The following is a 22078-nucleotide window of genomic DNA, read 5'->3' as shown; positions in this document are numbered from 1 at the left end:
TATATAAATACTTTGCCGTTGTGAGCCAGAGGGTCTCTAGCAGCCACTCAGCCTGTACTGAGTGAATCCTGAGTGTTGAATGAGACCATTGTAATGCAAAAGTAGCCTCTGCTAAAGTATAAATGACTGGACATGGCTGTTTTCCAATAAAGCTTTATTTGTAAAAACAGGAATTGGATTGGATTTGGGATTTGGACTGGTAGTTGTGGTTTGCTCATCTTTGGACCAGATCTCATTGTCCCTTGAAATGTAATTCATTTTAATAGTATCCTGTCTACTATGAGAAATACATGCTATTTTTTCTTAGAAAATGAGTTACACTAGGTCAAGTCAATATGAATAAGTATATGAAGCCAATGTTGTGTACATAGTCAATTTTAATTCTTTGCAAAAAGTACTTTGTAATACTTAGAGACTGATAAAAGAGATAGCAGTTTGAAGAACAGCATGCTGTGGTGAGTTTTGGAACTATCACCATATGGGAAAACAGGTCAGCTGTGACAACTGAGTGCTGTTTTAATGATGAAGACACTGAAGCCCTAACTGGGACTTGGAACAAGTTAATGATGATAACAATGATAGTAGCTTCTAAAATTTATCATCTATTTATTATGTGTCATGCACAGCTAAGCTCTTATATGCTATCCCATTTTATCCTCACAAGGACTCAGTAAGTCAAAAATGGTAGAAGATTGGCAGTGTCTTATGGTTCAAGCATATTTCATAGATCAAGAGATCGAAGACTATAGAGATTAAGAACTGTGACCAAGGTCAAACTAGCTAGTTGGTAATGAGTCTAGAACTTAGTCTAAAATTTGCTCTCCAACTGAGCTCAGCTTAGACAGTAGTTTGGAGATTCAGAAAGAACTGCTTCTTTTGGGAAGTGCATCATATAGGACACATTGCCTCTGAAGGAGATTTGTCCCATTAATAGGATGGATGACAACTCCTGCCTACTGGGACAATTATTAAGGTCACTTCAAGGTTGAAGAAGTTGCTTCTTCCAGCCATTTTCTATCACTAAGAAGAAATTGTTTTCTGAAATATGTGGAAAAGAGGTTAAACAAACCCAATAGAAGAGAGGCCCACCTTTTTTTTTTATGGTATTCAGGCTGTTTTCTACTAAATATCTAGAAGGTTTCTCTCTGTGGAGTCAGTTTAAGCAGAAATGGCAGCTATTTACTCTTGTTTGCAGTTGTATTTATATATTTACTCTAAATGTCAGTGTTCATTTTCCCTTAGTTCCTACTTGCCTTCATAATGATGCTGATCAGGTAGACAGGAGAAGACCAAAGGGTCATTTTGCTATTTACACGTCAGAACTGCCAGGGTGATTGCTCTCAAATGCAAAACCATCCCTGACACTGACCTGTGGAAAAACCCTTTGGTGATGTTTTGCCGCTTGAACTGCAAAGGCTGTACTTGCTGGTGTGGCCCACCAAGGCCTCTGGGGTCTGGCCCCCCCTCCACCCTCATTTATAGCCATGTCTTCCCAACCCTGTTCCTTTATGCTCTGCCCCCCACAGAGCTGCTTACAAGTTCTGCCTCCTAACTCTGGGCCTATGCTCCTGATTTGTGCTATTCCAGTACCTTCTGCCTGTTCATGACCTACTCACTGGATGACTTTGTCACATCCTCTACAGAACCTCCCACATTCCCTCCTCTTATGTCTACACCTCTTATGTTGAATTGACAAGTCACTTTTGAAGCATCGACCCACACCCAATCATCATGCTTGGAATACTTTGGGGACGCTTTTATCTATATTGATTTTTCTTTCTTAGACTGAGACCCAGAGAAGCAGAAATGTTGGCTAATTCATCTTTGTCTTAGCTTTGAATCTCTGTTTCATAACTTACTAAGATGGTGACCTTGGAAAATTTCTTAATCTCTCCGATCCTCAGTTTCTTCATCAGTAAAAGTGGGAGATGATGGTCATAGCATTGCAGAGTGGTTGAGAGCATTAAATAATATAATGTTTATAAAATATAGTACCTGATACTTAATAAACACAATAAATTTTAGCTTCTATCATCGTTATTTTCATTATCATCATCCTTTCCAGTTATTATGTTTACTTTCTTATAGTAAGGTCAAGGAAGAGCATGGATGGATGGGTAGGTGGATGAATGGATGGGTGAGTGAGCAGATGAATGGGAGGGAGGGAAGGAGGGAGAGAAGAAGGAAGGGAGGGAGGGAGGGAGGGTGAAAATAGAAACACATAGTTCCATTTGGTGGACAAATTTTGCTTGTAAGGTACCAATTCTCAGCCATTCAGAGTTCTTGAATTGGTACCTTCTTGGGTGGCATGGAGGTTATATGTTTCTAGATCTTGGGAAACAAATTTTAAAGTAATCATATGTCAAGTAGTTATTTTAGAGAAATAACATAAATGTTGCCTTCTAGGAATCTATAAACACATTTATCTGTTAGGAGCCAGGGCTTCTTGGTGTGGCATGGGTCATGTGAACAGGCTAGCCTGGCATTGCTTGGCTTGGACAGGGACTGACACCTCTGAGCCCCACCAAGCCTGTTCATTGACCTACACTGAGACCACCTACACAGCCACTGACACAGCAAATCCATGATGTTAGGGTTCGTATTTGGTTACTCTCAGAGAACTCTTGGTTTATGTAAGACTTGGGAAAGGCATTTCAGTGTCTGTGGTTCAGAATTATATTTCCCAACTTGACCCATGAATCTAGCTTGGTTTTCTCCTTGTACCTACCATCTAACCACCCCCATTGTCACATTGGAATTCTGCTTTTACATAATTGACATGTTGGGAAGTTTGTGTTTCAACCACACTGAAATCACATTTTAATAACATGAGAACCATCTTTTTTCCCCCAGTAAATTGTTGAGAAGCTAGTTCTTCTTAGCCTAAAAACTTGAATATACATTTGAAATAAATCAACAGTGTGACACTGTGGCAGCCTGCTGGAAATCCTCAAGGAATATTATATTTTTAGTTGAAGTACTTGTCCCTGCAATTTGTTTTTAATATTATGAGTGCTTTATTTTCTTCATTTTGTAAGTATTTACTCAATACCTTGTCATTCAGAAAAATATAAACAGATCCTCTCAATTAGCGGAAAAGTTTAGTTTGCCTTGTAGGCTTATACTGCTGTTATAGTACAGTCACCGACTCATAATCAGAAAGATTTTTGAGCTGACATTATGCAATAATTGATAACTAAAAACAAAGAAGATAAAGGTTTCTGTTTGTCTCAGAAGTTCAAGTAATGGGTAAGTTCACAAACAATATAGCTTTGGGAAATGGATCTTGGCAGAGTGTCTTCCATGTAAAAGGACAGCAGTGCCTCAGTTTTCCTCATCAGATCTCCAAACTCCCATGAGGCTGTCGCTTGGGAACAGTGGGTCTCAACTTGTGCCATGGAATCAGCTGGGGATTGTCATAAATCACTGACACCTGGCTGCTACCCCCAGACGTTGACTTAATTGTTCTGGGGTGCACACTGGGCATTTAGATTTTTTAAAAGCTTCAAGTTATTTTTATGCACTGCCGTGTGGGGCACTGAGCACAGCCCATGCAACAACTGGGCCTCAAGTCCTGGGTAGTCTCTGTCCATTCATCAGCTGATGAACATCTGGGCTGTTTATACTTTTTGGCTTTTAGAAATAATGCTGCTATGAACATTCATGGACAGGTTTTTGTGTAGATATATATTGTCATTTCTCTTGAGTATAAGCCTAGGAGTAGAATTGCTGGATCATATGGTAACTTTATGTTTACCTTTTTGAGGAACTGCCAAACTCTTTTCCACAGCTTCTGCACCATTTTACATTCATATTAGCAATACATGAAAATCCCAGTTTCTTCACATCCTTGCAAACACTTTTTCTTGTCCTTTTTTTTTAAACTTAAATTATAGACATCCTTTTTTCTTATAGCCACACAAGTGGGTATGAAGTTTATTCAAACTTACATAATTTTGTTCATTTTAAGTATGCCGTGGCATTTTTCATGTTATTAAATATATTTCTCTAATCTGAATTTTAAGAACTTTACAGTAATCTGTTGCATATAGGTTAAATTATTTAACCAATCTCGAATTGTTGGATGCTAGGTTCTAATTTTTTTGTTGCACTATGATGATGTTCTGTACAGGTGTACAACACAGTGATTAGACATTTATATAATTTATCAACTGTTCACCCATCTGAAACCATACATAGTTATTACAATATTATTTACTATATTCCTTATGCTGTACTTTACATCCTCATGACAATTTTGTAACTACCAATTTGTACTTCTTAATCCCTTCTCCTTTTTCACTCCTCCCCCCACCCACCTGCTCCCATCTGGCAACCATCAAAATGTTCTCTGTATCTATGAGTTTCTGTTTTGTTTGTTCATTTATTTTGTTCTTTAGATTCCACACATAAAGGAAATCATATGCAAATTGTCTTTCTCTGTCTAACTTGTTCAGCACAATAACCTCTAGATCTATCCACGTTTTCACAGATGGCAAGATTTCATTCTTTTTTATCCCTGAGTAATATTTCATTGTGTATATGTATCACTTCTCCTTTATCTAGTCATCGCTTGATGGACACCCAGTTTGTCTCCATATCTTGGCGACTGTGAATAATACTGCTATGAATATATGGATGCACATGTCCCTTCAAAGTAGTGTTTTGGGTTTCTTTGGATAAATATCCAGAATTGGGATTACTGGGTCCTTTTTGGTCTCTTGCTATAGCCTTTGTTTTAAATCTATTTTGTCTGGTATAAGTATTGTTACCCGAGATTTTTTTTCATTTTCATTTTCATGAAATATATTTTTCCATCCTTTTACTTTCAGCCTGTGTGTCTTTCAGTCTGAAGTGAGTCTTTTGTAGGCAGCATATGTAGGGGTCTTATTTTCTTCTCCATTCAGCCACCCTATGACTCTTCATTGAAACATTTTATCCATTTACATTTAAAGTAATTGTTAATAAATATGTAGCTATTGCCATTTTATTATTCATGTTTTCAGTCTTTTTTTTTTTTTAAGAATTCCCTTTATCATTTCTTATAAAACTGGTTTGGTGGTGATGAACTCCTTTAGCTTTTTCTTTTCAGGGAAGCTCTTTATCTGTCCTTTGATTCTAAATGATAGCTTTGTTGGGTAGAATAATCTTGGTTGTAGGTCTTGGGTTTTCATCACTTTGATTATTTTGTGCCAATTCATCTGGCCTGCAAAATCTTATGGGAGCTCTCTTATAGATAACTAACTGCATTTCTCTTGCTGCTTTTAAGGTTCTCTCTTTGTCTTTAATCTTTGACATTTTAATTATGATGTGTCTTAGTTTGGTCCCCTTTGGGTTCATCTTGTTTGAGACTCTGTGCTTCCTGGGCTTGTATGTCTGTTTCCTTCAGCAGGTTTGGAAAGTTTTCCAATATTATTTCTTCAAATATGTTTTCGTTTCCTTTCTCTCTTTTCTCCTTCTGGTACCTCTGTGATGTGAATGTTGGTACGCTTAATGTTGTCCTAGAGGCCCCTTAGGTTATCCTCATTTTTTTGGATTCTTTTTCTTTTTGCTGTTCTGATTGAGTGTTTTCTGCTACCTTACCTTCCAAATCACTGACTTGATCTTCTGCTTCATGTAATATACTGATTTTTTTCACTATATAGATTTTCAAATATACACAAGAAAGAAAAGAATTATAAAGGACCTTCGCATACCCTTTGCCCAGCTTCCATAATTATCAAGATATGGTCAATTTTATTCAATCTATTGTCTTTTTCTTTCTAGATTATTTTAAAACAAATCTAATCATAAACTTTTATTCATGTATATACTATATATACCCCTCTATTAACACAACTATTCATATTTCAGAATATCACATTCTGTTTTTTAAATATATATTTCAAATGTTTTTGAAAAAATATACTAATAATACATTTTCCCCTAGGTGTTCAATAATTATTTAGTGGAGATGATAAATTAGCAAAATAATACCATAAGGTTGTAGAATACAGTGAATAATGTGTCAATTTTTAATAATTTCAACCTAAACCTTTAAACAATGGTTAGAATTTAGATGTTGAGAAATAAATTCAGCTTGCCATGGTAAAATTCTAATAATAAGGCTCAAAAAATGTCATAGACCAAAACTTCATATCTTTGTGTCACCTATCACTTGTCCACAAAAAATGAAACTTTGTTTTTTTCTGAATTCACTGTATTTTGCTTAAGTCTCAATTTTCATTCATGGTGGAAATATAAAGGATAAAGTGGACAGGGCCTGGAGAGCTATTAGCCATTGTTGCTCTAGGGAGTGGGGAAAGAGCCCAGCTAGGGGCTACCTAACTCATTTTGTGAGTTTCAGGGTAGGCTTTTCAGAGCCAGGGATATTTTTTTAAAGTTAAGGTGTAATTTATATAGTGTGAAATTCATCATTTTAAAGTGCACAATTCAATGGATTTTAGTATATTCATTGAGTTGTAGAATATTCAGATGTGGTAGCAGCATGGCCCTCTGTCATCAGCTATAAAGCATGTCACCACTAATTCCAGAACATTTTTATCACCCTGAAAAGAAACTCCATACCTGTACTCATTAGCAGTCATTTCTTACCTTCCTCCTTACCCCCTCCAATAATCTACTGTCTGTCTTTACCAATTTGCCTATTCTGGACATTTCATCTGAATTGGAATCATACAATATGTCCTCTTTTGTGTGACTCCCTTCTTTCATTTAGCCTGATGTTTTTTGAGGTTCATCCATGTTGTAGCATATATCAGTACTTCATTGCTTTTTATTGCCAGATAATATGCTGTTATATGGATAGACCACATTTTGTTTATCCATTCATTAGTTGATGGACATTTGTTTTTTTTCTGCTTTGTGGCTACTACAAATAATGGGACTGTGAACATTATTCTCATTGCTTTGCCCTCTTTGAAGACATCATGGTACTTAGGGGCTAAAGGTGTTGGAAGGTAGTTGGGGGGATGGTGAAACATCTTTGGGGATCAGCGTTCTTCTCAAGCTCAACACCACGACCCTTTCTGAGCCCCTCTTGAAGAAGTTTCCTTTGGGACATGCCCAGGGGTCCTCTAATCACTGAGGAAGCACGTGCCCTGGGAATAAGTTGTCAAGTCTATGATCATAGCCAACAAAAGACCAAGATGTTAAGTGACCCTTATTTGGTTTAAGAAGAGAGCATTGGCACAAAGTAATAGATAGAATCTAACTCAGGCTCAATTATTTTGTGGAACTTTTTGTTTATTTGATCTCCCTTGACCCAGGAAATAATTCTAACCAATCAGTGCTGGCTCCCTTTGACACTGGGGTCTGGTTGCTTTATAGCTGATGACAGAGGGCCACACTGCCACCACATCTGAATTAATCCTCAACTCCAGAGCTGCATGCTGTTCTTGGGCTAGGCTGTGATTGTATTTCTTCAATAGCTATTCCCAGGGCCCAGGGAGTCCCAGAGGATGTCAGAGTACATTAATTTTTATCATAACATGGAATCTTTCAGATCTGAATGGCAGCACACAGCTGTCAGGGCCTTTCTGAACTCTATTACAGCTCCATATATCTCTAGGCAAAACAGAAAAGAGTCCTCATTGGCAAGGAAATTTACAAAATGTATGAGATGTTTTATTGTTTGAGTGACTTGACCATGCACTTGAGCACATTCGCCAACTAATTTTTTTCCTGTTGTCAATGTAGGTTCACCTCCACCTCCCCACATTAAAACCCTTCATTGTAACTGTATGGGATAGGTTTTAAATAAATTCTTATTGCATATGGTAGTGAAATCATCATCTGGTACTTACAGCTATTCTACAAATATATAAAAAACTAAATTTTTTCAGCAGAATTTATGCATCCATGGTATTGCAGAAGTTTTTAAATAATGGCTTGTAATGCTTAATATTGCGTTATGTCTACAAAATATACTTTTAATTTGAAGGAATGCTACTATGTTTCTTCATTGCCTTTATTTTCCCACTCGTCAACTGAGTGAAGTATTTATAGGAATGCGTTTTACTTAGAGACGATGTCCAGGTATTGTTTTAATAGAGGTGCTATCAACAAATGCCAGAAATCCCCCATGCGCAAGACCCTGTACTGGACACCGTGTGGCGTGGATGTAAGGACCCTCCCACAAGGAAATCCTAGTCAAAGAGAGAAGGCACATTTTTTTTGTTGGAAGAGTCAATGTGTCCTTAGTAGGCATAGCCAAATAACTTACTACTAGCTCTAGTCCTTCACTCTGGTTTCCTGGATAATTCCAATTTTTCAGTAAGGGATGTGTATTGTAGGGCCACATGGACTGTTAACTTAATACTTCCACTGCCAGGCAGCCTAGCTGACCAAGCCCTGTGAGTCATAGACCCGAGCTCCCCAAAGTTCATATACCACCACTTACACATAACATGTACACAGGCAAGTATTCTCTTTATTGTAGCATATACTAATTTTTAAAACCCAAAACAAAAGCAGCTACCCCACTTAGCAGATGTTTTTGCAAATGGTGATTTTGAGAAATACCGATGAGTTAGTTCCCATTGCATTTTTTTAAAATTAAATATTGGTGGTCCTTCAATTTGACAAAAAATTAGGCAAGTGGCACATAAAAGACTGCATTGTGGACAATGATGATATAGAGACTCTATATTTTGTTTTTGTTTTTGTTTTGACTGTATGCATGCAGTCAGTGCTTTTAAAAAACAAATGACAGTGAGCTTAATAGGTATGAAAAAGATGCAGAGAGCTTTCACAAGAGATTTTTAATTTTCAAGGATTCAGTAATTCAACAACTTCTATTGTATGTCAGGTATGGTGGTAGGTGTGGGAATACAGGGGTGACTGTCCTTCAGAGGTTTCTAGTCCATTGAATTACTGTGTCTTGTATATGACTTACTGTTATGACTTACTGTATTTCGTATATGAGAAAACTGAAGGACATAGTGAAAAACGTATTCCCTCTGCTCTAAATAATGCCAGCCCCAACCCTCCATATCTGCCAGCTTCTTCCCTTCTTTCATTTATATGACTAATATTCACATTCCTTGAATTCTCTCGTGGAGTTTACTAAACTTCAATTTGGCCTCCCAAGACTTCTTTCATATCACAAGTGAATTTCCTAAGGACGTGACCATGATTCATTTGTCAGATGAACAAATGGGAATTTGCCAAGAGAGACTTTGGTTCATTTGCATATTCTCAATCTATGAGAGCAATGTTCAAGTGAGGTGACTAGGTTATAAGTGCAGTTGAAGTTATTTATTCTTACTCTCCCCACTCTGCCATCCTTATTGTACTCATCATTGATTGTTCACTTTATTAAATATTCCCAGAACACAAGACAGTAAAGTACCAAATGCAAAGGGCAGGAGAAAATTGGGAACAACTGGGAACTGTAACACAAAAGAGTCAGACATGAATTCGAGATATCATGTCAATTGGATCAAGTGCCATCGGTGACATAATTATCAAATTGATGCATTTTTCCTGTTATACATTTGCCCCTATTTAGAAACAATGGGATTGAGGTTTTGCTTCTGGGACTACATATGATGGGATGAGAAAATTTAATCAAGATAATGGACATGAGGAAAAAATTAAAGGAAATAACAAAAACAAAAATGTTTCCATTTTCTGTTAAGTGTATGTTCTGGAATTCACTATAAGAAGTTGTAAATGGTGCATGAAATGAAAAATTCTTGGTGGTCTCCAGAGGATACAGCCAGTGCTCTGCTCTATTCCCACTGATTTATTCAGATTATTTTCTCTATTCCAACTTAAAAAAAAAGTGTGGCTAGGTTATCTTGACAGCTGAACACACTCTGGGTTAATTATTATTTTAATACTTGATGGTGTCCCTCACATTCTTGAAATATGTGTGTCCTTTAAAAATTTAGAAACATAGCAGGATGATCACTGACCACCTAAGCTGATGTTGATTTTATGTGTTCATATTTCTCTTGTGTTATTTGTTTTATTTCCTTGCATATTTACTCAGAATCTTATCTCCCAGAGATATTGAGTAATGGCATGGGAAACAAAGTATAGCTATTTTATAAACGTGGGAGAAAATTATACACAGATTTTATATCTCTGAATTATTGATAGATATCATGTTCCCAAAGTATAGCTCAAGGTCTAGGAAACAAAATGTCATGGCCATTGCTAAAAATTTACCAGTTTTCTCTAATTCTCATAACTATCTAACAAGGTAGGTATTATCATTCCCTTTTAATCATTATTATCGTTGTGAGTTTAAAAGACTAATTACATATTTTTTCCTAGTATTTTTTTTAAAGTTCGCCTATATACCACCAAAAAATCATCTTGAATTCGACCAGTAGCAAACACCCTGTATTTTGGATAGCTGAGGTCTTGGTGGTTTGCCGAAATGTAAAGAACCTTCACTGGGTTGAGGTACTGTAGAAGAGAATTGCTGTGTTCTGTTTTATGCTGCCATCTGTAAATTCAAAATAAACTTGCCTAACTAGTTACTTAAGCAGAATCCACATTGAAATTCTATAATGTTTTTTCCCTTCTTTTCTGGGAGGAATAGATAGCTGAACAGCAGGTAAAACTGAGAAACAATTTTGGGGGATATTTTGAGTCCTTAGGCCCCTTCTATTAAATTCACTGTATTTCCAAATAGTATGAATTCTTGCGACTTGCTTGAGAAGTGCCTCAGATGGTGTGACATTCTGTTTCAGGGAGGAATTGAAAAGTATTTCCCTGTATGTAACATTCCACTTAGCTTATTCTTTTGCTGTGTCTGAAATGGAATCCCCAAGAGCCACAATTGTGTTAACACTCCTCAGGGCGTTTATTTAACCTGTAAAAGTCTGCCTCGTTTTTGGTGGGGAGCACATTACAATGTGATTTACAGATCTTCACTCTAACTCTATGCCGTGATGGTTGCTACTGCTCCTCACAGATCTTTTATAGCATACTTCTAAGTTCTCAGGTTTGAAATTACATATCTGATTCTTAGGTTCCTTGAGTCATTATGGGCCAATATTATCTCAGAAGCATAAATAACTCTGTCTTTATTGATCAGCCAGAACCAAATAACTTCTTTCCTCCTACTCAAGTCACTTTTTTTGAGGACAATACATTGTAAAACATGGCTATGTAATGTTCTATAGACCAAATGTCATTGAGAAATAGCATTGATTCAGATGTATCCATTCAGATATGTACACAAAGCTTAATTCTTACTACAGGCAAGACCTTAGGCAAACAGAGACTTCTCTCCTTATGGGCATCGATTGTTGTCTATTGGCAGAGATAACATTTACATATGTAGCATGTGATAAAAAGTGTTAAATAATGTAGGAATAGGTTCACCCCAGACAGGACTGAAGGCCAAGCCTCCTGGGAGATGCTTCATCTCAGGAGGTGACATTCACAAAACACTCGGGGCATGCTGGGGTTGGGTCATTTCTCGTTACTGATGAGCGTCCAGAATAGTCAGCAGGGTTGACTATGGCAGCGGACGTTTTTAGAGGATGCTGATGGGATCCTGGCATCTCTATGCTGGGCCCCCGCCCATTGGGTTGATATCACTAGTGGCTTGGTGCCTTGCTGGGGACTAGGTCAGGGAACTTGAGAAACAGCTGGGTCTCCTGTCCCATGCAACTGTCTATTGGTAGTTCAGTCAAAGGACTTGTGTCCTTCGGTTGTGTCTGTCTTTCTGTCAATCACACTATCATCAACCTTGTAAAAGATCTAGGGAGAGTATTTAGGAATTTCAAAAGAGGGGATATTGCTTATTTCCCAGATGAGGAGCAAGTATTCTTGGGGAAGGAAGTGTCTTTTGAGTAACCCTTGGGAGATGAAAAGGGTAGCTGGGGCAGAGGGATGGATTCTGTTAGATCCATCTAAGTGGAAGACTAAAGGAAGACAAGAAAGCATTGTGTAGTTCTTGAGCCGGGATCAGAAAGAAATGTGGTAACAATGTCGTGAAATTCCTTGCTGTCCAGAAATCCCCACTCCTGTCCTTACTGTGAATGAGAGCCAGTTTGGAGAGAGGCTGAAGTTCACGCATTTTATTCTATTGATTTCTTATCGTCACGTGATAGCACTGCTACACGGGGTACACGCTGAACAACTCTGGGGCGCACCGTCAGACAGACCACTGTCTATGTTCAACCTCTTAGGCCCTCAGGAGTACACATTCCTATTCTCTTGTTTTAAAGCGCATGTATTTCATGGCTTAGTAAAGGTTTCAGTGGCAGGTAGTCCTGTTTTTGAATTCTGGCTCCTGCAATTACTGGCAAAACATTTTTGAAGCTTAATTTTCTCATCCATAAAATGGTGACGATATTGCCTACCTTATGGGTTGCTATGATGATCAAAATAGAATATTGACATAGCAAGAACTATCAACAGTGTTTTTCAGACTGAAGTCATGTGAATGCCCCAAGCAAGGAAAGCGTATAGGCCATTCTCAGTTCATATTTTCTAGGCCTGTGTGATAAATAGGCATTTATTGACCATTCTCTATGATCCAGGTCTCAGGGTCAGTTTTACATGATGACAAAACTGTGAGACTACACCCTTTTTCCTACAACCTAAGTAGGTCATAAAACTATACAAAGAAGGATTTTTGAGATCATCAGAGCATTCAGGAAGTCTGCTCCAAGACTAACTCCAAGCAATTGCCTAAGGAACTATGCAGAGACTAAATGTTTTACAAATTCGGATGCGGAGCCATTCTTTTGGCTGGGGTGGTTCAGGGAGTTTCTTCAAGAGATGCGGGATTTAAGCTGGCTCTTGAAAGGACAGAGGACAGTCAGTCTGAGTCCCGTAGACAAGGCCAAAGATTCTCTAATCTCTACCATGTTATGTTTTCCTGTATTCTCAGCAAGTAGATTTTAAAAATCTTTATCTAATTTGTTCTCCTGGAACTCAGAGCAAACCACATTATAAATAGTCCTTGCATATTTTACTTGACTTCAATTAAGTTCAGCAGTTTTGTATTAATCACATGGCAGGTGCAAGGTGCTCTGTGAATCGCTCCAGAGGTGTGAAGGTGAATGAGGTCCAGTTACTAGAGTCCCACTGGGTGTAGTTGGTATACAGTTATGCAAATGACTCATCTTGGGGATATGATCAGTACCATTAGAGCCACACAAAGCATTACTGTTTTCTCCATTTTTTACATTGTTTAATTATAAATACAGTAAAATTCACCCTTTTTATTGTTGTGAAAAACACATAGTCATGGAGTCAAGATATGGAACAGTTCCATCACCCCTCAGATTTCCCCTACACCCCTTTGTCTTACACCCAGCCCATGGCAACCATTGATTTTTTTCTGTCCCTAGAGTTTTGCCTTTTCCAGAATGTTATATAAGTAGAAGTATTCTGTATGTAGCTTTTTGAGTTTGGCTTCTTTCACATAGTATGATGCATATATTAGTTATTTGTTGCTGTTTTAAACAACAGATAATTAATATCCCCCAAACTTGGTGACTTAAAATAGAAAACATTTATTATCTCGCTGTATTTGTTTTCTCTTGCTATTGTAATAAATTACCACAAATGTATTGTCTTAAAACAACACATATCCAAGGTGTAGGAATGTATTTTCTGATCAGTTTTACACATAATAAAAATATAATGATGTTATAAATCTGCTAATTGGATATGTAGAAATGATCTTATTCTAATTTTTGCTAGATGTGGAATTTAACATATTAAATCTTGTCCTGCTTATTTATAATCTAGTTTTATAAATTTTTAAAAAATATCTTGTAAATATTCCTGTTACACTCTCGAAATGTTTTTAACGTGGCCCCAGTATTCACAATGGGAGAAAGCAGAGATGGCAAGGCCAGGTATGGGCTCTTGCAGTGACCAAAGCTAACAACATCAGAACCAGAAGCAGGAGTAACTGGTTGTCTGAGCTTGAGTTCCCTAGAGATCAAACCTGGGATGGGGATGTTTGGTCTGATGATTTATTGGAGGAATGCTCTCAAAAGAAGAAAGAGGGAAACAGATTGTGTTCAACTAGAAACTAGTGTGAGCCTGATCCCACAGGGAGCCTTGGAGAAGAAATTATACCCTAGAGTTGGGCTTCTTTTTTCAGAGAGCATCTAGGTGGGGGGCATGACTTTCCAGATGTGATGACCCCCGCCAGTCAAGGACAATTTTCTGGAGAAGTCATTGCTCACAGCAGTTGAGAATGAGTGGGTACAATTGACCTGTAAATCAGAACTAGGCAGAACATAACACTCACTCCATTGGAAATGTCAGGCATTCCAGAACATATTAAGAATCCCTGAAAAGTCTAGAGGTCTAAAAGTCTAGAGGTATTGTCTCTATCCTACAGTCATAGAGACTATGGGATAGCAAATATTTCCTAAGCGTTTATATCAGGTGACTGGTTAAAGAGTATCACACATTGAAGAAATAAGGGCATCAGGAAGTGGAGGAGACTTAAGGAAAGAAGATGAAGAATTTAGATTTGGGGTGGGTACGTATGAGATCCTGTTACCAGTAGGTTCAGAGAATGTCCTAGGCCCACGCAATAGAGAGTTAGGGGCTTTCTCCATAGGCAGATTAGCACCACAGAGAACAAGCGCTTTTTCTCACCCTTTCTCTCTCTTTCCTTCCTCCCTTCCTCTCTCTCCCCCTCTCTCTCTTCTCTCTCTCTCTCTCTCCCCCCCTTTCTCTCTCTCTCCCCCGCACACACACACACACACACAACACAACATTGGAATCTCCAGTTTATACATGAAAGACAACCTTTCTGTCCTTACTCATCCCTCCCAGACCAGAATCCACCAAAGAAGAAAAAAGCCAGTCCCTGAAAGTGCTGACTAATAGCATAAACTTTAGAATCAAAATGATACTATTTTTGTTTCCGTACTGTCTTTATAGTTTGAACTTTCCTTTTGATATTTTGTAAATATTCATCATCTCAGAGCCTTTTGAATCGCTATGGCTTTTAGTCAAAACAGAGCAAAATGTGCCATTTGAATAATAAAAACCTCATTAAAGTGAGGCTAAAGGAATTCTTTTCCTTTCGTACAAGCCAATTAAGTGCCATTACAATTAAAGAAGTTTAGCATTTTATAGTTTCATATTCCATAAGCCTGTATTTAATTAACGGAGGTGACAAGTTTTAGGTAGAGGGTACATTTTTCCCTCTGGTGTTGTGCAATTAACATTAATGAAGAGTATTGAAATTTGGTGAAACAGGAAAAGGTTTCCCAGGTCCTCTGTGGGTTCGTGCCTCCAGGCTGGGTCTTTGGTAAGCAAGTTTCTTTGCTTGACACAAGTTTGCATTTCCTTGAGAAAATGTGCAGGCAAGGATAAAGGTAACTACAGGAGGTGTCATCAAGAGGTTATGGTGTCAAAATTCCAAATGCCCAGACTTGTCTTAAAGACAGAGAAACACTGAAAAAAAAAAAATCAGTTTTGAAGAATTGTATTTTCTCTTGTGGATAAAGGGAAGGATGTAGAGACAAAAGAAGTAAAATGATTTATCTGGGAAGGTACCTTGCAAAATACTGGGTTTTTGTTCATCATTCTTATGTTGCTAGATTTTAAGTTGCTTCTAGTTCATATAGAGTTTTATAATTCTGACTCACTTATATATAATTATTACTCATCCTTATGCTTAAGCTTTTATATAAATTTTGAGTATTTCTTTAGGAAAGAATCTTAGAAACGTGTCTTAGTTTCCTAGAGCGGCTATAACAAATTACCACATTTGTTGACTTAAAAAAACCCCAGAAATTTAGTCTATCACATCTCTGGAGGCTAACAGTCCAAATTCAAGGTGTTGGCAGGGTTGGTTCCTTCTAGAGGCTCTAAGGGAGGATCCATGCAGTGCCTTTCTGCTAGCTTCTGGTGGGCAATCCTTAGCATTCCTTGGCTTGTGGATGAAACACTCCAGTCTCTACCTTGGCCTTCACATCTCCTTCTCGAAGTGTCTTCTGCCCTTCTCTTCTTTCGTAAGGACACTAGTCATTGATCATTTCTGTCTTAATCCAGGATAATCTCATCTCAAGGTCTGAATTTAATTACATTTGCAGAGACCCTTTTTTCAGATAAGGTCCCATTTGCATGTTACTGGAGTACATATCTTTTAGGATCCCATATAGATGCAGAGATATATCGAGGGGATGAGAGGGGGCTGAGGGAGTGGTCTGCCCTGCGTGTAGGCAAAATGGGGGAGCATTGTTTGTAGAAAATTCAAAACCAATAATAAAACTGAGTAAAGGTTGCTGTGTATTTTATTATCATGCAATGGCAATTCTAAACATTATTGATGATAAAATATTTCTCCCTCGAGAACTGCTTCCTCAGCACTGCCCCCCTGTGTACTGCTCGGAAAGAGGATTACTGGGTGAAATAATGTGAATTTTTCTAATTCTCATGATACATATTTTCCATTTAATATCCAGGGCTCAGGAATATACTCACCAGCTTTATATGAGATAATAAAAATATAATAACAATAATAACAAATCTGCTAATTTAATAGGTAAAAAAAATCCTATTTAAAATTTTGCTACTAGTAGAGTTCAACATGTTAAATCTTGTACTAGTTGTTTTGTAACCTAGTTTTATGAATTTTTAAAATGTCGTCAATATTTCTGTTAGACTCAGAAAAAGTTTTTCTTATTGATTTATAAACACTCTTTATATAGTGAAAATATGGGTCATTTATAGTATTGCATGTATTTTCCATTGTTTCTTTTTACCTTCTTTAGATAATAGATTATTTTAGTTTTTAGACACTTTTTTTTATGCTTCCCTTTATTGCATACCAATTTTTTTTTAAACTCATGACTCTTCAGCTATAGTCTTCCATGAGGATGGAACAAAATCAGACTATTGCAAAAAGTGATAGCTCTATGAAAACTTCTATGAAAAGAACATTGAATTTTAAAAATAAAAGTATAGGAAATATTTTCTATATCACGTAGGAAATAAAGCCATTGGCATAGAATCTGAGCTGCATGAGGAAATGGAAATCATCAATTTCCAGCCTCCGATTTTACAGGCAGGATTCAGAAACTCAAAGACCTTGGTGATTTGTCTGAAACTGGGACAAAACGCAGATCTTTGAACTTTTAATCCAGTGGCCTTTTAATCCAGTGACACTATAAAACTCTACGCTGTCTTTTTTTCTCTTATTTGTTAGCTAAATTCCCCAAATGCTTTTTTTCTATAAAGGATATATTTGATTGCATTTTTCCTTATTATAAAGATATCATGTATTAATTAAGGAAAAAAATTAAGAAAATACAAATGAACTCAGAAAGAAAATGATTTAGTATACATTGGGTTCCACCCACTCCAAGAAACAACTACTGTTAACATTTTTGTGTATTCTTCGTTACTATTTTGTGTGTGCATGTGTAAATATGATCATACAGCAGTAGATATTTTATTTTTTAACATCAGTGTTTTACAGGGTCAATCGATTTGCTTATTTGTAATCATTTTAATGGCCACATAGTATTCTATCATACACATATATTCAAATTCATTTAATGATTTACCAATTGTACATTTATTTTAACTTTAATTCGTTGCCTTTATGTTGCAATTACAAACACTGATAGCCTTGAATATATTTCTGTATACAGTTCTTATTAGTAATTCAGGATGATTTACTGTAAATACAATTTCATTATGAGGATTTAGGAGTGTGATTCACAGGAAAGGCTTACTTTTATTTTAAAAAAATTTATAATGAAATTAAATATATACAAAAGAAAATATAACTGGCCTCCACTATTTTTCAAAGCTCATTTCTAAAATGTAGATTTAATCTGACCTTTAGAAGGAATATGTTCAAATAATATGTGCCTAACTCTTTAGACAGAGCATTTTTACCTTGATTTGTTTACTTAGCACCTCCTAAGTGCTGTTTCCACCTTTTTACAGCATGTTTTCTCCTTTATTTCTTATATTTAAGGGCTATTTTGATTTTACAGGTGAAGAAACTGGAAATTGGACGAATTAAGAAGCATAGATTCAATTAAGTGGTAGAACCTAGATTTCAACCAGGGTAGCCAACACATGTTGGCCTGCCGGGTGTGGTTCTGCACCCCAGAAGCCCCCTTGTCCGCAGTAACCCAGGAGAGTTGCCAAGTCCAGGCCCTTCCCCAGAATGGTTTAAGATGCGACATTCCACTGCATCCCATTTCCAAGTGACTGGAGTTTTGAAGATACTGAAGAATTGGTTATGCCTCAGGGAGCACGAGTTATCCTTTTTTTAGAGTGTTTATGTCTTCACAGTGTTGGATATTTTATTTTTCAGGCCTCTGCATGTGCTCGTATGCAATGCAGCAGCTTTTGCTCTACCTTGGAGCCTCACAAAAGATGGCCTGGAGACTACCTTCCAGGTGAATCACCTGGGGCATTTCTACCTTGTTCAGCTCCTTCAGGACGTCTTGTGCCGCTCAGCCCCAGCCCGTGTGGTTGTGGTCTCCTCGGAGTCCCATAGGTGGGTTAGAAGTCAGTATTTTACTCTCTCATCTTCTTCATTGCACCAGCTAATGTTCCCCCAAGGCTCTTTCTGAAAATAATTTTCATTAGTCCTACTCTGAAAAATGTGGATATACTCAACCTGGCTTACTTAATTTTTCGAGGTCTTTTTTGTGATTATGGGGGATTATGTGGGTTTTCTTTTTTTGTCTACAGCTATGTAGATTGTTTTCACCACTATGCTTTAGCCATTCATTGATTTTGCTTTGAGATGGAATAATAATTGATTAAATCTGAATGCCTGACCTTTATTGATTTGTCATTCAACAACTTCAACATCTCACCAAGAAGAATATGCAGTTATTCTAGCAGGAGAAACAATGCAATTAAAGACTGTGAGATGAAATCCAATTGTTTTATAATGAGAAATTAGGGAATTCAATGCAGACATTAGCTGTGTAATTGTAGAAAGGGAAGTACTGTAGTTAGAACATATTAGAAATCTGGCCATGCCTCTTTTGGTTAAAATTTCAATTAAAACATCAGATGGCACTTCTTTTCTATTGCCATTAGGAGAATTTTCAATTGACTAAAAAGACATTTGAAAATTTCATCGTATTTTCACCATAGTTGTTTCTCGAGTTGTATAAACAACTATTTGTCTAAAGGGAAGCACTCAGCAAAGACAAAGGACTTGCTGGGTGAGGCCAGATTTAATGCATGTTAGGGAGATTTTCCTGGTGTGGTTGGGAGCTTTCATTCTTAGCAAAGTAGTTGGAAAAAATAATGTGCAAGTGCCTATTTCCCCAGCCCCCCTTCTTCTCTCCCTTAAGTCCTGAAATGTTTTAGTGACCCAGAATGAAGCTTATTTTTTTAATCATGCTTCCATAAAATGTAACCCCTGGGACTTGGAAGAGAAAGACCAGCCAAGGGTTAGTCTGAACCCTTTATCACTCCCAAACACAGGGGCTTATGGTATAAGTGACATACTGCAGATAGATTTACTTTTACCATTTTAAATTTATGATGGCCGAAATGAAAGGAAAATGCCAGTAATAATCCTCCTCCATGTTAAAAGACATGAAACATCTAGTAATTAGGTGGTAACAAAATCTGGACATCCTTATCTTTGCAAATCACACCAGGTTTGTGAAAGAAAGTGGAGTGGCCCTGTTAAGGAGTGAGGGAAGCTGCTGTGGGGGCGGGTGCAGGAGAGTGAGCTCCGGAAATAAATCTGCCAGCCCCAATCGTTCGCCAGATGTGGAGGGCACCACGGGATATGTTTAAATGAGCTGGTATTTATGGGAGATTATGTTGGATTGTCAGCTGCTCTCTTCCCTTTGTAAATCTGTATCTCAAATGGTATTTCATGTGACGTCTTTGTTCTCTCCTTCACTGCAGTGTAATTCGTTCCTACCTTGGAGACTTGAATCTTAATTTCATTTAAAAGATGAATTGGAAGGAAGGGTCTTGGTCTCTTGAATTATATCCATTTTAGTGTACAGACAAGGCGTTCCTGACATGTGTTCTGAGGCTCACTCCTGTCTGGTGATCAGTCCTGGTTTTCTGCTTTCTGATTATCCTTTGTACATATCAAAGGGTGTTTTTACAAAACGTTAATTCCCTCATGCTGGTTTGTTGATCATGCTTCCACCACCTTCCACAGCATCCCAGAGCCAGTGTGACTACTGGGTGCACAGTACTGGGAAAGCACTCGCTCACTGCTCGAGGACCCAGGGCCCTAAGCTGTGCTGTAAAATGGACGTGCCAATATCTAATTACCTCCATAAACCTTGGCAGCATCTCTTCTTGGAGTCAAGACCCCCTGTTAGGGGAAAAATAAAGTCCTATGTTTGCAGAAAATATTATACCAGACTGCCCCAAGGCAAAATATTTATTAGCCTCCCCATGTCTTCGCTGTATTTTAGTTACTTATCTGGAGTGTTAGCAAGTGAACTGAGTTTCTGCATACCTAAAATCCATCATATTAAAACGAGAACTTGACCTCCTTGCTGTGAAAAAATTTCAGATAACAATTAAAATAGAATGAAAAGAGTGAATGCTGGCTGAACAACTCTAAATGGCCACAGCTGTGTTGAGTGTCAAGTTGCTACACACACGCACACAGACACACAGCTTCTGATGCAAATTCAGTTCTATTCTTTGAACATACTAGCTTTTGTCTACATAGAATCCAGCCTAATTGCTTTAGTTTGGTAATTTAAAAATCCTCAGTTAAAAAAAAAATGAAGGAGCAGTATATATAGAAATGCAAACTAGAGGTCCCCTCACACAGCACATGTTAACGTCCAGAGAGCAGATGTTAACACGTTAGTGTACGTGTAGGAGGATCACTCTATTAAGACATGATTGTTTGGCTTTGTCAGTTTTTCAACATAAAAATAGAGTAGGCAGCCTTTGAAGAGTTGTTTTACTGCCTCTTGAGCTGAGAGGTGAATACGATCGTTTTTTTTTTTTTCAGGAAGTCTGCTGTGCTCAGAGGAATCAGAAAGCTTGCCCACCCTTCCTGCTTCCTACAGTACTGTCAATACAAGCTAATCAGACCTTAAAAATGGGTTTTAAGCGAAATAAGCCAGTCGGAAAAAGTTGGAAATCACATGATATCACTTATATGTGGGATATAAACCTAAAAAACAACAAATGAGTAGGACAAACAGAGACTCATGGACATGGATTATATACTAGTGGTTACCAGAGGACTATAGAGTAGTGGTTACTAGTGGGGTGAGGGAGAAGGGGGTAGGTAGACGGAGTAAAAGGGGTCAATTGTAAAAAAGAGGTAGAGGGAGGGTGAAGTGGGTAAAGGGGATCAAATATATGGTAGCTGAAGGAAACTGGACTTTGGGTGGCGAACACACAATAGAATATACAGATGTCAAATGATAATGTACACCTGAAAATTATATGGTTGTATTAACCAATGTTACCCCAATAAACTTAATAAAAAAATACCCATATTGTCAGGGTAGAAAATTAGGGGTCCACTTAGGGTGGGCCTGATATTTAGCAGCTGTGCTTCCACCTTAAAACCTGCATTCAGCCTGGTTCCATTTAAGTTCTCATCGTGTGTGTGTGTGTGTGTGTGTGTGTGTGTGTGTGTGTGTGCGCGCGCGCCTTGTGTCTAATTGGGAGCTATGTATGAGTGACTTCTCTTTGGAGTTTAATCAACGCAGTGTTCCCCAGTCATGAGATTATTCTGCATTGTCCTTAAAAACCAAAGCAGGAAACTCATCTAAACATTAGAAAGTGCCACACGCAAAGTGCCACATTCTTCATTCTCTCTAATAGAAGATCTGAAATTAATGGTAAATTTTTCCTTTTGGAGCAAGGTTTGAAAGGAAGTTTTTTGTAATGAGGAAGACTTGCCCTTGGTTTGGAATTCCAAACCCATGATTAAACTTTGGTTCTCTAACTGTATTTAGTCTATACTATGTGTTAGGCATTGTGCTAGGCAACATGCAAAGGGCTCTCTGTCCACCTTCCAAAGATTCACAGTCTAGCATTGGAACCAGGTGAACAAATGCCTTGCCATCTGGTGTGGTAAGGACAGAGACACAATGTACAGACACAATGTAAAGATGACATGATTTGCTTTGTTACCAGTCTT

At 37.7% G+C, this 22078-nt stretch overlaps 1 protein-coding gene across 7 annotated transcripts in view; it reads left to right on the top strand.

Annotated features, from left to right (window-relative positions):
- WWOX (WW domain containing oxidoreductase) overlaps positions 1 to 22078 on the top strand; it is a 791253-nt gene that overhangs the window by 258095 nt on the left and 511080 nt on the right. For 6 of the 7 annotated variants that reach the window (XM_023528567.1, XM_023528565.1, XM_023528568.1 and 3 more), the window contains exon 7: positions 18284 to 18469. In XM_023528567.1, the coding sequence (XP_023384335.1) occupies positions 18284 to 18469 (186 nt within the window). Of the gene's footprint in view, positions 1 to 18283; positions 18470 to 20932; positions 21107 to 22078 lie in introns of those variants that run through there. The other variant, XM_023528570.1, reaches the window with a different exon arrangement.

This window comes from Pteropus vampyrus, unplaced genomic scaffold, assembly GCF_000151845.1.
Source record: "Pteropus vampyrus isolate Shadow unplaced genomic scaffold, Pvam_2.0 Scaffold29, whole genome shotgun sequence".
NCBI lineage: Eukaryota > Metazoa > Chordata > Mammalia > Chiroptera > Pteropodidae > Pteropus > Pteropus vampyrus.
The sequence above is the reverse complement of the archived record's forward strand: the minus strand, read 5'-3'. Positions and strand labels throughout refer to the sequence as shown.